Raw genomic sequence first — 18,402 nt, 5'->3', positions numbered from 1 at the left:
ATATGTACTACTTTTCTATGGTAACCTTTCATAATTTTTTTTCTATATATTTCTCTATCGATATATTTATCTATCCTATCTTATCGTATCTTTGATAATTTCTTCTGTTATACAACATACCGATATCAAAATCTAGTTTGAACCTACGACTCGCTCTCTACCAACAATCTGGCTGCCGTTCGCAGTATATCCATTGGTGACCTTTCTAACAACATCCAAAAAAGGTGACATATCCTATAAGAAAATGTAAAATTATAAATAACATTATATTTCATTGTACAAATGTATGCTTCTGTGTTGATTTTGATAAGAATGTATAAATACAATAAGTAAAATTATTAACAGAAAATGAAACATTTTTTTTAACTTGAACACACTGTATAGTTTTCCTCAGCAACATATTAATATTTGGTCCAATAATCATATTTTGGTCCAAATAACTTAATTCACCTTGCATAAGTTCGGATATTATAAATAAAGTAAAGCGTCCATATTACCAATGACTGGCCTAATTTAAATATCTCTTACCACTAAAATATCGACGTTAAAATACATTTATCCATTTACCTAGTCATCAGAAACAAGGCGGCAGGCGCACCGTTGTGTCGAGGTGTCCCCCACACAGACGCACTACGTCGTCCAACATGGCCGCCAACGACGTCGAAAGACGACGTCCTGAATAATAAAAATTGGAAACAGCTGTTTGTGTTGTATCGTGAGTATGGCGACCGATGGATGCAGTTTTACAGTGTTCGTGTTGTGCCAGGAAATAAGTGATTAGTTTTTTTTTGTTTTGGAAAAGACATGAGAAGGACACCGCAGAGTCAATCACAGGGACAATTGGAAAATAATGAAGAAGAATGTCCCAACACATCGTCACCGGTAAACTACCCGATTTTTTTACATATTTATATTATCGTTTTAATTTACTTTTACCCTAAATGTAGAGTAAAAAATATCAATATAAATAAATCAGTTTGCACAGATAAAACCAACAAAATCCTTTGTAATTAATTCCTGTTATTAAAATTTTATCTATGGTCTCCTTTAAATTTGCATTTCGGCTATCATTCTGCTATACGAAGTTTTATATATTTGTAAATGTTCTACCTTTTTGCAAAGTTTTACAAAAGAAATTACAATTCTCAACCTAGGTATATCCTCTGTATCACCATTAGTGATTATGGCAACTAATTTGTTACACAGTACTTAGCTATAACTATTCTTTATGCTTCATTATTATAATACATAAAAAACACTGCTCGAATGCAAAACAATGGAAATTACTATTATGTTAAATTTGTATAAGGAGTGCATAATGCTGTTTCAATATTAACATTAAAATATTGAACTTCTGGTTAAGTACTTATGAATAACACATGCATCCACTTATGAATTTATCGTTTTGAGTTTGAGAAAAAGAAAAAAAAAAAAAAAAAGAATGTAAAGGGAAACCTAGCGAAGACACATCCATAACAAGTTCAGAAAAAAACAAAAATAAGGCAAGATATTAAAATTGGTTAATTAAAAAACTTAATTTAAATAAAACTTTGGAGAAAAATAAAAATAAAAAGGGTACCTAGTAGGAAATAATAGGAAGTAAGTAATAGTGTAAATATGAAAAAGACATTCGAAAAATGAATAAAAGAACAATAAGGACGAAAAAATACTGGGAAATACTCGGATATAAAAATAATTTTTAATCCTCGTAGATGAAGGTAGCTTTTGTAGAATTTGTATGTGTAACTAATAATTATGAAACTAGTGACGTAATGTAAATAAACTTTAGTGTTTGGTAAACTGGTTTGTATTAAAAAGTGAAAGGTCAAAGTATAAATTCTTAACAATACAGTACTTAGAAATAAATAAATACCAGGTTCACACGTTTTTCTATCAAAGTGTTTTAATCCAATTGTTGAATATTTACTGCTCACCTTAATCTAGTAACTTATAGTATAAGGTATATTACTTATATACGATTGTTTAATGAACGAAAATTTGAAAAAGATTCAGTCTTCTTTATGCAGAATCCTGTATCAAACTGTTATATCTCACAGCCACGAATGTTGTCTTCTTTCTGGACCTTTTCTTCCTTCTTCTTTATCCATTAAAATCAATCTCAAGATCTCATACTTCTAACATCTCATTATATGTCCCAAATACGAAGATTTTCGTTGTTTACCAATTTGTAACAATTCACGCTTGGTTCTAGTTCTTTTCACCTCTTCCTACCCTAATAGCACACGTACGTACAGTGGACGTCTATGGTACGTCCCTCACGGACTTTAAGGACGTCCCTCGAACGTCCTCTTTGGTCCCAAAAACGTCCTATATTGGTCCGAATGTCGCTGTGCTAAACGTCCTATGGATGTCCATTTAACGTTCCGAACGGACGTTCGTTGGATGTACAGGGACGTTAACTGGAGCTTAATCGAACGTCTATAATGCGTCCGGTGGACTTACTTAACGGACTTTTCTGATGCCTCTCGGACGTCTATTTTAGCGCTGAGGATGTAAATTAGACGTCAACGCCATTGTATAAAGTACTAAAAGTGGCGTCATCCTGTGCATATTAAGAATGTATTTTGGGCAATAAAACATAAATGTTTAAAGGAACTTACATTTATTTATATTTATTTAATATTAACAAACGGAACAAATCCACTGTTAAAATTATACAATTCATTATAGAAATATAAAGTAATTTTGAGTAATAAAACATAAATGTTTAAAGGAACTTACATTTAGTATTATATATATTTATATTTATTAATAATAAATGGAACAAATTCACTGTTAACATAATACTAAAATGCAACATTATAGAAATATACACAAAATTACAGATAAAAATAAAATATACATGAATAAAATAAATACGTACACATTTATAAAAAGTATCATTTTACATTTTAGTGCTTCAAATAGTACCTAAAGCTATTGATACAGAAGTTTCAGACCATACCTATAATTGAACCATAATTAGTTCTGCGGTAAGGATCATGGAAAAGTAAATTCTGGCGCAGTGAATGGGGACGAATATGAAAACAAACTAGCTGAAGCAATTCAGGAGATTGGTTATTTTATGAACAAGCTTAAAAAGAGACACAACAAAAGAACCCAGATTCAAGAAATTGATCATACCAGAATAAGAATATGGTTTACACAATTTACAAGAACAGTAAATGCTTGTAGACAAGTCAGTATAAATCTAATCGACATTAATTATGTTTTTTAATGCAATTATAACATAATTAGTGTAAATTAGTAAATGTTGAACGACCAGACAGGAAACCATGCTGACCAGTATGAAGCTGATTCTTTAGATTTACTATCATAAAATCAGTCAGTAAAGCCTCGAAAATTTTAGGAATAGCAGAAAGAATTATAATGGAATAATAATTAGAAATCAATGATTTAAGGATGAAATCAATAAATAAATTGTGATGGAAAGTGACCCTCAGTCAGAGATTTATTAAAAATAAGCCATAGAGGCCTACATAAAAAGAATGCACAATTTATTAAAAATAAGTTAGGATATTCCATCTGGACCAAGACCTTTATTGATATTAAGACAATGTAAGCATCCTAGAATGTCACAAATTTTAATAGTTATGTTAGTTTGTCTGTTTTATTTTAGCAGTAGATAAATGTTTAGGTACCTATTTTTAATAAATAAAAATGTCTTAAACATTGACTGCTTCTTTGTGTTCACCAACCACACAATTTAACCATTACATAATTAATCATATTTGCAAATGCAACACGCAAATTTAATTTTACTTATATTTTTATTTCAGCATCTGCCCACTCTTTAGATCTCTTCAGATATTTCATTATTAAGTTTCAATTTCCTTCCCCATGGCAGTACTGGTTTTGGAATTTTTCCAAGCAGCATCCGAAAAAAAAATTAATGTACATTCATAAATTGAACAAACTAATTTCGGATTTAATTTATTATACTTTTATTATTGTAAATAAATCATCATTCAAAAACGTAAAATTAAACATATGAATTTCAAGTGCTGTAGTTTTAATGAATTTCGCCTGAACTAGAACAATACCAACCCAACCATTGGTATTTATTTCTAATGACCAAATGAGCAGTAATTAGACTTTGATATTTAAAAAACAAAAATAACAGTGTATAAATAAAATATACGGCCAACAACAAACCTTCATCTCATATCTCTAGCTGTGGTTCTTAAATCAATCTCCTAGCCAGATCTGAATATTTGTAGAGTTGGTAAATTTTGCCATCGGCTGTATGTAGCCACTTAAGCGATAGTGTAAATTCTTAAATGTACCTTAAATTTATTTATGTTTACAAGTCACAAGGCTTTTAAAATCATAGCTGTATATGTGTCTTCGAAAGCTTTATATTACTTTTTCCATAGCCAACTATATTTTCCGTAAATTTTATTGCGGATCAGCTTCTTAAGGCTTCTCCTTACAAATTCGTTTATGGACTTCTCACCAATTTTGGAAAGCTCACTATCCTAAAATATAAATCAACATGTAACAGTATTCAAACTACCACACAATCTTAATCGTCCATGCTTAATTATTTAAGCTTAAACTATCTAATAAAAAACAGCCTCTGTTACGAAATCCAATCAAACATTCATTTGCAAATTTTGGTTTCTCATAACCATGGTAAATGCCTATTAAACCTACAATTTTTTGGATATATAAACAAATTACACACACTAGGATAAAACTGACCACTAGAACTCTTTTTTAGTGGAATTTCGTCAACATTTACACAAATTTCTATAACATTGTTTTTTTGCGAAGATAGAAACACCTTTGAAATTTCAATCATATGGATCAGAGTATTTTTTTTAGACCAAAGTAGAAATATTGTCCAAAGAAAACGTCCTTAAATTTAAGTTTTCTGGATGAAACAAGAAGGGTTCTAGCTTAGATCAGGAACTTCTTTATGAATGTTTAATAAATCACCTAGTATTTTAAAGGACAAAGTCCAGTTGAATAATTTATTAGAAAAATTGGTAATAACTCCGAAATTCCATCTTCGGTAAAAACATCTCGATAAGGTTCTCCAGAATTCTCATTACATGACCCTTTAGACCCTTCCTCAGTTTCATTGAAAGAAGAGCTTTGTAAAGGATCTAAACCAGACTGGTTGTCCACGTGGTCCATTTGGATTATTTTAGGTACTTAATGATCAATTAACATGATGTTGATAAAAAGTTTAAATCGGGAGTATTGTAATCTGAACTATTTGAACTGAAACTCTCATCAAAATGATCAGTTAGGGATTCCGAAGAAAGGTTTGAAGAAGATGGGGTACTAGTGTAGTAAGGCGGAACGATGTCTGAGGAGATGAAACTTATATAAATGAATTCGGCTTCACTTACTGATGATTGTACAATGATTTTTATTCTCTGGAAAACGTTCTTTTTTATGTAATTTTCATTTAAAATATGTCTTATTTTTAAAAGCCACGTGTTCATCTTCGAAAAGATGTCTTCAAGATTCATCTTGTTGATAAAAGTTATATTTTCGCATTTAATTCTTTTATTACCGTAAATAATTTTTTATTCTATTAAAATATTTGTTATTTGATCCCATGATTGGTAAATGTTGGACGTCCAGAAAACGTCCGAGTACGGACGTCCAGAAAACGTCCATATTTAGTCCATCCGAAGTACGTCCCACTTCGTACGTCCCAAGTACGTTCGTTTAATGTCCAGGGACGTCAGGACCAAACCTGGACGTATTTTGGACGTCCGGAGAACGTCGTGTGTTACTAGGATAGTTTGTCATATGATCAACCCATGAGATACGCATTAGTTTAGGAACTGTAATTAATTTAAATGCTTCTATTCGATTGATTGATTTTAATTTGAGGGACCATGTTTCAGCCCTGTATGTTATTAAGGACCATATAGTAATATTTTACCATGCGGAGTCGTAATAAGTTAATTTTGCTAAGAATGTCAATTTTGGGTCCAAAAAAATCCCCTAAAAACCCCCCGTAAGTGTGGAAAAATGGAAAAAATCAATTTACCAAGAATTTGTACGTCGTAGAAAAAAATGTTTCCAATAAAAAGTGTAGCTGAGATAATTTTCAAAAAAATTGTTTATTAGCTTTTTTTCTGTAGAATGAACCGTTCCCTTAGAAACAACGCTTGAAGTGACCGTTTCTCCATCCAGAAAATAGAAAAGTTGAATGCCAACTCTTTTCATTCAACTGCCAACTGGCAATTTGACAACAGTTGGCATTCAACTTTCCTATTATCTGGATGTAGAAACACTCGCTCAAGTAAGGGCTTATATTCCCAATTGGCAATCTAACAGCATCGAGATACTGCCATACAATTTAATACCTTCAAATATGGTTACATCCATTTAAATTCAACCACTGTTTGATTCTTGGTTTATTTAGCAAGTACTAAAAAGTACACTGAAGATGGACTGATAAGTCCAAAAATGTTTTGAATTTTAAAAATTTAATTTTAATTAAATATACCAATTACAACAGAAGTGTTTTACTTCAATGTTTGTGTTTTTTAACTATATAGTATACAGCCAACTCCAGGCAATTATCCCTTTTTAAGAAAAGGGTTTTTGTTTTAAACCACGTTGATTCCCTTTCGAGGGTAAGCTGTTTTGTAAAAAAATGCGACTAATTATTTGAATGTGATACTTGGAAACTTGAAGAACACCCTTAAATGCATTTTGAAATACGTGTTCTTTGATGTCTTTCGTTTCCTTTATTTTTACAAAGTACTTGATAGCTAACGACTTTTTAGATCAACCTGATTTTTTTGCTCAAGATCTTGAAGATACACCGACAGACATATATTTTAAAATAAAGTTGTCTTGCGCAGTCTTCATTTTCAGATAATAAAATAGGGCATGGAAAGCTTTAATATCTTGCATTGAACAGCCATGTGTTTTTTCCATTGTTTTCTACGTTTTTCTTCCATTTTGTAGGATCGCTGCCACGGTGTCTTCATTTGCCTTGTCTCACGGGTTAACAAAATGATTATCCATACTGTTATTAAATATTGAATATTTTTTGTCAAAGATGTGTTTAAATGTCAACAGAACAAAACGTTTTCAAGTTGTTCGTGTGATGGATTATAATAATTGTTTAGTGACGCGTACGAAATACAAATTCTGAGTTTCTATTGGTCGCCGGGACAAAGTGAGCTTTGGAATGATAGACGCGATGGATAAGGCAAGTTATGGAATGATGCTTGGATTTTCTTGGGAGTTCTGGCCAGTTTCAAGTGACTTAACGTATATGTCGTTATTAATAGATCTTAATCATCTGCATCCTATTTTTTTAACAATAAAAGACCAGTTTTGGAATGGAGCCCCTCATATATTATACATTTAAAGTAGATAACTTTAGAATTATACTGTCAATATTTTTGAGTTGCGTTCCAGGGACGACTTTATTGGAAGATAGTTCATGCGATGGCAGACAGAAAGTGGAACGACTTCAAGTATGGAACGTCACAATACAACATTGGAGACCTTATGTTGTGATGGTTTCGTGCTCGTTTATCTTGACACTTAGTGAAACATACTTTAAGAACAGAGATTTCGACAAATCTCAGATATGAAAATATGCCTAGGATAACGAGCACAAAGTACAATGGAAAGATGCATCAATAATCATGAAATAAACATACATGAAAAAGAGAACAGTCAAAGAAGCAGCTCTCATCTACTTCTCAGAGCTTAGGTAGTCTATTTAACATTGATTGGTTGGGTTCTGCGTTGTATAGTGGATGGCATTAATCGAAGTTTTGTTGTCGTTCTTTGGGTAGTGAGGGTACGTTCATAACGGAGACCATCGCATGGTATCCTCGCCTAGATCATAGCACTGACAGTAAAGTGAACGCTCGCATTTAAAATAATGCTCTTATTTTACCTGTGATCGATACGATGGTCGGAGCGAGGCTCGTTGGTCGGCGCCTCGTAGTGTCGATCGTAGAGTAGGATCGAGGGTCGAAAAAATACTAAGCTGGAATACTATGGTCCGATACCTGGCTCGAGGCTGGGCGCTGCACTTTGACGGTGCTATCCTATGGTCCAAGCGAGGATCGGCGCCTCGTTATGATCGCACACTGAGAAACCTGCGGCTGTTGTATTAAGTAGGAGATTAAGTAGGATAAATTTCATAGTCCGATTATGATTGTTTCTGGTGGCGACTGTTTGTCTTGTATTGAGACAATGGTGCTTATGTGTTAAAGACATGTCCAAAGTTAGTGCGAGGTATCTAATTTTTTTTATATACCTACCAATTTTTTACAATTTGGATACCAGTTTATTACTATTTTATTCTTCTAAATGTGCCTATATTCTAGAGATGTTGGCGGCCACATTGACCCATCTTATTCTATTCACAGCAGCTCACAGCACTATTTTATTACAAAAGTATTTAGCGTCTTATATTTTAGTAGTGACAGATCTTATCACATAAGTTTATAAGAGCTTTTGGTCTTTAAACTGAATGACAAATAGCCCACAACAATATTTCAGATTATCGTACTTTGGAATCACACTGTATAAATAATGGCTTTTAAAATTTTTCGTATTCGAATATTTTCCCAATCAATATTAATTGCAGAATAATTTAAAAATATTTTTCCACTATCTGTTTTTCCGTTTTGTAATTAACCATAATTACTAAATTTCTTATCTTTACTAGTAAGTATTTTCATTTCAAAATAAATTCTGCTTTTTTGTGGTAACAGTCTATACAAATACACAGTTATTTGCATTTTTATTTAACCTTGAGAATTATTAATTTATAATACCTACCAATAAAAAATTACGGACATATTTTTATAACCTAAATAATTCTGACTTTGAACAATATCCTTCAACGATATGAAATGCCAAATCGATTTACATATTTATCTGTCGGTTAGAAAAACCGGAATCTTGTTCGCAATTATTTAAACAAATATTTCATTTGTATTGCACGTGAACATTTTTACTATAAAGTAACGTAGAAGAAGGTTGTAGGAAATAATATAGTGACAATTAAAAACCGATTTTATATTTTAAAAAAATGGTAAATGGAAACAAATGAATAAGACCAATGGCAAGAAGTACAATAAAATTTATTGACAAAAAACGACAGAAAACCAAAAAAAATGTAATGGCTAAATTAACATTTGATAAAACCTTTCATAGGAGAAATTTCTTAACCCTTTCAGTGACGCTACAAGATTTTTTTTTTTGGTGTTTGATTTATGGAATGTCCTTTTACAAGGACAACGTTACTTTAGGTAGTCACAGTAAAATCGCAAGAAAAAAGTTAAAAGTTAAATATATTGAATTATCACAAATGGTAATACACAATTATATTATTTTCCATGATACATATGAAAGCCATTGTTTCGCAGAACGTACGATGCAACTACAGTGATCGCTACACTGTCCAAATGGCCAAGTTCCTCAAAGGGCCACTCTGGAATGCCAAAGGGCTAACTCAACATGCCCAAGAAGTTAAAGTCTTCATAATCAACAATAACACTGCATAATGCTGAAGCCCACTTTACCACCTGCAGTTATTTCAAATGTTCTAATTATGTACCTATACTGCCTACCTCGACATAATATAAACAAACAACAATTTACAAAGTTCTTTAGATCTCTGGAAACAGATTCTTGACAAGGGGAGACTACAACGCTAAACATACACACTGGGGATCTAGACTCCTTTCTCTAAAATGAAGACAACTTTATATGTGTATACAAGACAACAATATTATTACGGGATCAAATATATCCACGAGTGGACCTACCTACTGGTCTACCGACAGAAATAAAGTACCATATCTGGGTTTACCAAACAACCACATTTTCTGGGTTTCTTTTTGTTATAATCTATCTTCTGACAATTCTTCTGGTTTAATAGAAGTAAGTTCAGAAATCCCTCATTGAACACCATCCCTTATATTAACAAACCAACAAATCCACAAACTGGTAACAATTCAGAGAATTACTATCTAATAAATTAGAACTAAATATCTCACGAAAAGAAACCTGGAAATTGACAATGCCACAGAATACCTTAACCAATCCATACAAGAAGCTGGGAATCTTCATGGGAATCAACGACCTTACTAATAAACTGCCTTACTCATGAACTACCCAATAAAATCAAACAATAAATTATTGAGAAACGAGTGTTAAGACATAGAATGGCAGCTGACGAGAGCACTACAAGACAAGGCCAATCTGAATATAGCTGCAGCATAGTTAAAAACGTTATTAAATAACCACAAAAACAATGGTATACATTCTTATCTCAGACATCTTTTACCTACATAAGTTATCGAGTATTCACTCTGGAAAGCAATCAGGCAAATAGAACGTCCTCACTTCTTCAATCCTCCAATCCGGATTGAAGATCGTATTAGGAGTAAAAAGCAATAAATAGTATTAATATAGATAAGGAAATCCAAATTTATCTAGAATCTCCCTATCAACTTTAACCTCCCGTAAAAAAATTGCATTAAACGAAGTCAGTAATATTATTCATACTTAATTAAACTTCAAAAAGCCCCCAGGGTATGACCCAATTACCGTAAGAATCATCTTAAAATAATTACCAAGAAAATCCCTACTTTACCTTACACAACTGTATACCGCCGTGTTAAGAACAGGATATTTGCATCTAGTTTGGAAATTATCCCAAATAATCTTAATTCCAAAACGCTGAAAATCCTCGGAGGAAATAAAGTCCTACAGACCTATTAGCCTGCTTCCCATTACGTCTAAAATATTGGAAAAACTGCTGTTATCCAGTAAAGCGCCAATTTTGAGGAACAAAAATATAATACCTTATCACCAGTTTGGCTTTAGTCCACAGCACACAACCCTGAACAAATTCATCGGGTTTACTAGCAAATACACTAATCACTGGGAAACAGAAAATATTGCTCCGGAAGCTTCACAGATATCTCCCAGGTAATTGAACAAAGTCTGGCATTCTTCTTCTTAGGGCGCCTATCCGTTCCGAACGTTGGCGATCATTCTGGCTATGATGACTTTGTCGGTTGCTATACGGAATAGCTGTGTTGAGGTCTTTCTATACTATGCTCTCAGGTTAGCAAGCCAGGATATTCTTCTTCGTCCCGGGGCCCTTTTCCTTTAATTTTACCTATTGGAGTAGCTCATATCTGCCTTGATTTCTCATTATATGTCCCAAGTACTGGAGCTTACGGCCCTTCACGATGTTGACCAAATCCGCAGTTGTGTTCATCCTTCGTAGTACTTCTTCATTTGTGACTTTATCTGTCCATGGGATCTTCAGGATCCTTCTGTATAACCATAGCTCAAAAGCCTGAAGTTTTTTTATCTGGCATAATGGCTTTTATACAAAATCAAAAAATCCTTTCCCGACAACATATCGATCGCACAAAAAAAAATTGTAGTAAATCGCATGCGACAATTTCAGTACCGACCTTTTTATCAAAAAGTTGAATATGGCGAAGATATTAAGCCAAAACGGTTGTCCTTTAAATTCAAGATGACGAACGCAACGGCGTAATTCAGTCGCAATTTTAACATTACACTACTAGTGACCCCCTAAAGGTTAGAATAATAAAATTGGGGATATCCCACCATGCAAGGTCAAATGTCATCCCGACTGTACTATTAAGACAAAATTTTTCATACGTCTTTCAGATGACGTCACCTCTAACTCCATCGCAGTGCGGCGACGGCATCGCAGGTGCGACCATTCTGCTGATTATCGAACACTGTTTTTCTTCTTCCTTCTTCCGTATGTAGGCTTTAAAGCCTGTTTTTTCTTCAATATTAGCCTCCGAAATTGTTTAAATTGTCGCACCATCTTTTTCTTGGTCTGCCAATATTTCTTCGTCTATTTGGTGACTTATTTCGTGCTATTCGTACTATCCTATCCTTTGCCATCCTACTGATATGTTCGTTCCACTCCTGTTTCCGTTTTGTCACTCATCCATTTATGTCTTCTATATTGCATGCTCTTCTTATGTTTTCGCTTCTCTCTCTCTATCCAACAGACTTTTCCCTGATATTCGTCGTAGTATTTTCATTTCTGGCGTTTCTAGTAGTCGTCACGTTTTAGATGTGTCAGGTCTTGTCTCCGCCGTGTATGTTAATATAGGTCTAATTGCTGCTTTATAAATTCTTGTTTTTGTATCTTGTCTTAGGTGTTTGTTCTTCCAGATTGTGTCATTAAGAGATCCCGCCGCTTTACTTCCTTTTAAGCTTTGTTGTCTTACTCATTCTTCAACATCTACGTAACTAATTATATCTATTCCCAAATATCTAAACATTGCTTCCTGCTTTATTATTTTCCCATCAATTTCGATTTTACATCGTAGTGGGTATTTAGATGTTGTCATACATTTTGTTTTTTTCTGCTGATATTATCATCTTGTATTTCTTAGCTGTTGTATTGAAGATGTGTGTTAATCTTTGGAGCTCGTCTTCTGTCTCAGCGATTAATGCGGCGTCGTATGCATAATATAATATTTGGGTTTCTTTGATCCCCATTCTCTAGCCATGACCTTTACGTACTCCTTGTATTATTTCGTCCATTATTATATTAAAGAGAAGTGGGCTTAACGAGTCACCCCGTCTGACTCCGCTTTGTACTGGTATATACTGTGTTATTTTTCCATTTATCTTTGCCTGTATTCGATTGTGGAAGTAGATGTTTTCGATGGTTTGTATAATATTGATTGGTATGTTTCTTTTATACAGTAGGTGTAAGACGACTTCGACTTGGATGCGATCGAAAGCCTTTGTCAGGTCTATAAAACATAGATATGCTGGTTTATTGTACTCGATGGCCTTTTCTGTGATTTGTCTTAGTACAAATACGGCGTCTACGCAGGATCTTCCGGATCTGAATCCTTGTTGTTCATCTGAAAGTTGTTAGTTTATTGATTTTGTTGGTTAACCCACTTATTATGTCCAAGAGCATAATAAGCGGGTGTTATGGCCTATAACGCCCTATTGTTTATAAATATTGAAAGTACAATTTTTTAATAAGTGAATATAAATAAATGATATAAATCCAACTGACAACTACATAATATAATTAACAAACGTCAAACTATCAACAACTGTCATAGACTCCTCCAGTAAAGACGTCTCAATTTTAGTATGCCTGCACAGGCATAAACACAAAAAACATTTTGATAACTTCTTAATAAAATTTCATATTTTAATTTTTCAAAATATGGAATTAAATTATTATAACTACATAACATTCTTTTGTAGAATTCCCATAAAACTGACAAAGTCTGGGAAGATCCGGTGATAGATATTTGACATTTTAACTATTTAGGTTTGATAGCCGCAGATGTTCATTTATGGTACTACTCCACTATGATAAATTTTCTGAATTTTTAAAAATATTTAGATTGTGAATATGATAACAAACTAGTATCACATAGAAGTTTGTATACACCGTAGGCATCAATAGATGTGTATACCCTCTTGCTAATCGGGCCAGAGGCCCCCGGGTTTGTAAGATAGTCGTTCTCGGGCATAAACATCTACTTAATGCCCTTGGTATGTAAATAAATATTTTTTCTCGTATTATGTGTATAAACGGAATTTTATTCAGAAATACGAATGATGCGAGCTAATCCGGAATGATTTTTCCTTTACTTGTCCAAAATATGAGACAAATAGGGCCACAGAGAAAAAAAGTTATTTAACAAAATTTGTTAACATTTTAACACGATCTTTTATATGCACCCAAGTGAATTTGCTTTTAAAATTTGTGTTTATTTTTTAGTCTCAAATCTTAGAAAGGGTTCAATCAGATAGGGTTACCGTTACAAAACCAGAAGAAGACAGACGACGTAGAACAATAATAGTAGAAAAGAAAAATGGATCTTTCGGGTTTACTCTCCAAAGCTACGGCATTCACTATAAGAAGGAGAAAGAAATTGAAATGATCACTTATGTGGATTATGTAGATTACGATGGACCAGCCTATAGAGCGGGAATGAGAGAAGGTGACGTAATTTTGTCCATAAATGGAACAGATATGGAGAAAGCCGATCACAAAACACTAGTCACTTATATTAAGAATTGTGATAATAGAATGAGGATGGTCGTACTTTTCGAAGACTGCGTAAGAAAGGTATGCATTTATATTTTTTTAATTCAACAAAACAGAAGATTTACTCAGTTCGTCGCTATATGTTCCAAAACTTTCTTTATGTTTCTGTTAGTTTCGATCTAGATTTGTTCCGATCTACAACCTTTCATTTTACTTTTCATTTTTCTGGCTCTTCGGTCTAAGCATTAGGACATTATTACACAAAAACAGATGATTTCGCTAGTAGTCAGGTAAGTCATCTAATTTTTTGGATACCTTCGTCTTCTTCTAGTGCCGACTTCACTAATGAAGGTTGGCCATACCATTGCAAATTCTTCTTTATCTTCTGCTTTGCTTAAGAGTTTGTGTTTCTGTGTTTGTCTGTGTTTGTTAATCCGGTTTAATCACGAATGTTTTTCAGCCAGGATATTTGTCGTCTACCAGGACCCCTTTTTTTTGGGATTTTACCCTTCATAATCAGCTGCAACAACTCGAACTTCTCATTTCTGAGTATGTGCGCCAAATATGCTGTCTTTCTCCTTTTAATGGTGATCAAAAGTTCTCTGTCTCTTCCCATTCTCTGCAACACCATTTCGGTCGTAATATGATCGGTCCATGGTATTTTCAAAATTCTTCTAAAATTCTTCTAAAAGCCACATCTCAAAAGTTTCCAGCTTTCTCATTAAGTCAACATTAACTGTCCAAGCTTCGGCACCATAAAGACGAATAGACTGAATATAACATTTTACCAACTGATATCGGATTTGTAGAGTCTTTGGTTACTCTGACATTTCCTCATATTCAAAAAGCTGCTCTTGATTGCTCTATTCTTGATCGAATTTTTGATTGTGGATTGTGTCCACTTGTTCAATATCTTAATTTTTTATCTGGTTGCTTGTGATGACTTTATCCCTTTTACTGATAACCATGGTTTTTGTTTTCCTTATGTTTATTGTTAAACCAAACTGTTCCCCAGTCTCACAAATGGTGTTTAGTAGCGTTTGCAGATCTTTCTCACTTTCAGCGATAGTGACTATATCGTCGGCATAACGAATGGTATTTATATTTTCACCATATATCTTGATTCCTTTCTGTACAATTCCCAAGTGCTTGTATAAATCACTATTCGTAATATGTATTCAATAGTAATGGTGAAAGTACATAGTCTTGTCGCACTCCTCTACTTATCTGTTGCGTATCCGTGCTATTTCCATTTGTTACCACAGCCTGTTAGTTCCAATACAGATTTCTCACTATGTTAATATCATTTTTGTCGTGTCCTTTTCGCTTTAGACATTCCATGAGAATGTTATCTTTAACTTTGTCAAAAAGCTTTCTCATAGTCGATAAACGCGACGAAAAGATTTTTTTGTTGGTCTCGACATGTTTGAGCAAGAGTTGTTAAACTATAGAGAGCTTCTACTTCATTACGAAAGTCAAACTGTCTGTTACTCATATCCGCTCCTTGTAGATTCCTTGCCGATTGTAATTATTCTTACCAAGCTATCTCTTCCTCTAATGGAAAAATAATTCATCCCAGATACCTAAGGTATTTAAAGGATTGAGTTCTTTTCCTGATATCGATTGCTGCGTGACTTGGTATGCTAGAGTATCTCCCAAAAATGTTTTCCTACGCATCTAAGTCGCTTCGCGAGCAGTACCTGATTCTGCATTATATTATAGAGATGTTCACTAAGACTCAGTTGATTTTCTCTAAAAAGTGTTCATTAGAATGACAGTAGTAGCAGTAGATGACAATATGTATTGTCTGTTATATTTATTACACAGATTATTGTTGTTAGATATCGTCACATACATAAGTATTGTTTCTCTAGTTTGTTAATTAACTAGTATGAGATCCAACTATTAAGTGTCCATGCTTGGTCTGTGAGTACACTACGGTTTCAGTATAATTGCAGTTTTCTTTTTCTCAATATCCAAGACATATTTATCATAAAGGAGATTCATGTTGGCTTTTCAGTTTGTTGCCTAGTTCTATGGAGTATCTTTTCTACTAGAAGTCGCCGTTCTTTATAATCAGTTCCAACAAATGCCTGGCAGCTCACGGTAAAATGTTGGATAGTTTCTTGAGCTCTTTGTCATCATTATCATTAACAGTCATGCCTGCATTTGCCGTTTTGCACATAATTCACATAATTTCTGGGAACACCTATTTCAGGAAACATCTTTCCTGATATTATCCATTAGTTTGATGCTGTCTTGTCATAGTCTTGATTAACTTCTTTGAAATGACGCTCATGCAGAAATTTTCCAATCTAGGTACGCATTTTTTCTTCCTTAGATAGTTTGTGTGCATTTCTTCATCCTTTACTTTAACATAATATGTTATGTTATCTACTGCGGAAATTGCGCGATGTAAATATACAGTGATAAGTGTCTTAAGAACCGGCAAAATAACGCAAAAGATAGAAAACATAATACGTTGTGAAATAAAAAGAGATGAAAGTAGTAGAGGTGGGAAATTATCGATAGAAACATCTAATTTACATTACATTACATTAGGACTATCGATAGTTTCCCACCTTTAGACGTTAGCTTATGAGCTAGTTGACTTCAGTCATATTATATAATATAACATTAACATTTTTTAAATTTCTCATAAAATAAAAACTGATTGAAGTCAATAAAGCAAATGTAAATAAACAGTTTAATTAGTAGTAATTTGATAATTAATTCTGTGTTGACGAATACAGAATACCAAGCTATGATAATACTGTATTGAGAAGAGTGTATGCGACGTCTCAAATCATAGTTTATTATTGATCAATACTTAAATTTTGGATAAAAAAATACTCCTACTTGAACTGTTTTTACTTACATTACGTGATACGTATTACTATGACTGAAGTCAACCAGCTCATAAGCTAACGTCTAAAGGTTGGAAACTTTTGATAGTTCTAATGTAATGTAAAGTAAATTATAGGTTTATATCGATAATTTCTCACCTCTACTACTTTCATCTCTTTTTATTTCACAACGTATTATGTTTTCTATCTTTTGCGTTATTTTGCCGGTTCTTAAGGCACTCATGGCTGTATATCTTAGCGTGCTTCTGAAAATAAGTTCTTAAATTAGAAACCTGTCTTTTTAGTTGCTCACCTATATCTAACGTCCCCTTCTTCCTACATACTGCGCTAATGTTGTTATTATATAATAATTATATAATTATTATAATTATATTAATATATTATATTAAAGGTTTGGATTATTACTATGTTATTATTTGATGAATGATTACCGTTTTAACCAGAAATTTTACATTTTCATGTGTTTCCAGGTTCGAGAAAAGTATTTTGTTTTTTGTCTGTAATAATCTCAGTTTACTTCTTTTCTCCCTATACGTGACCGAAAGTTGGCTACCTTACGACAATAGAATAGAATAGAAATATGCTTTATTGTCACTGAAAATTGTACACTTTTATGGACAAAGCTTACAAAAAGTCAAAAAAATAACAATAACAATTAAAATTTAATAAAACAATTTAATAATCGTGTACAGTTTATAGCAGTAGATGTATATTCAAGCTGTTGGCCGATCTGGCATTTTCTTTTCGCGCTTGTAGTTTAATCATTTAATTATGATCGGTTGTTATTTAGATGCCTCTGTACTTATAAACTTTGGTATGAAGCCTATTTACTTGTACTAGGTGCGCAAAAGTAATCACTCTATTTAAAAACGCTAAAACTTTTAAAAATGGCGCCAAATATCAATTCGGTGTTGACATTTGTGAACTAAACAAATGTAAACAAATCAACAAGCCATGAATTGGTATACTCCTACTTACGCAAGAAAGCGGAATAAGTGTTTCCATTTTTTTGCGCAACAATTCGTCTGTTGTTTTGGCGCAGCGTGAATTTCGTCGTAGATTTTCTGGCTGTCCGACCTAACCTAACCAACTGGACAAACACTGCAGCGTTTGGCTACTCGCCTTGAAGAGACCGGGACATCACGAGATGCTCCCAAGGCTGGACTGCCCCGGAGCAGCGGTTCTGCTAAGAATATCGCTGTTGTTGCCCAAGATGTCGAAGAGAAGGCTGGAACATCGACAAGAAAACACGCGATGTGCCAAAAAATTAGGCATTAGCCGACAGTCCCTATATGTTCCATGTTACCTTACAAAGCGCTGTTAGTGTGGGCAGCTGTTAGCTGTCCACCGCCAAACAGCCAACTCGAGCTATCCTGAATCTTAACGAAGAGAAGGACAATTTATCATCGAAAATTATTATGAGCGATGAGGCTTATTTCCATCTTAGCAGTTACGTACATAAACTAAATTATC

The 18,402-nt window shown here is 33.5% G+C and overlaps 1 protein-coding gene across 2 annotated transcripts in view; it reads left to right on the top strand.

Annotated features, from left to right (window-relative positions):
- Window positions 1–572: 572 nt before the first annotated feature.
- The window catches only part of ssp6 (PDZ domain-containing short spindle 6), a 41,068-nt gene continuing 23,238 nt past the window's right edge, over window positions 573–18,402 (top strand). For both annotated transcript variants that reach the window (XM_072526533.1, XM_072526532.1), the window contains exons 1-2: window positions 573–882; window positions 13,793–14,143. In XM_072526533.1, coding sequence (XP_072382634.1) covers window positions 805–882; window positions 13,793–14,143 — 429 coding nt within the window. In that variant the 5' untranslated portion in view covers window positions 573–804. The remainder of the gene's footprint in view (window positions 883–13,792; window positions 14,144–18,402) is intronic.

Source organism: Diabrotica undecimpunctata, chromosome 3, assembly GCF_040954645.1.
Source record: "Diabrotica undecimpunctata isolate CICGRU chromosome 3, icDiaUnde3, whole genome shotgun sequence".
NCBI classification, from domain to species: domain Eukaryota; kingdom Metazoa; phylum Arthropoda; class Insecta; order Coleoptera; family Chrysomelidae; genus Diabrotica; species Diabrotica undecimpunctata.
Note: the sequence above shows the minus strand (reverse complement) of the source record. Positions and strands in the feature narration are given on the sequence as shown.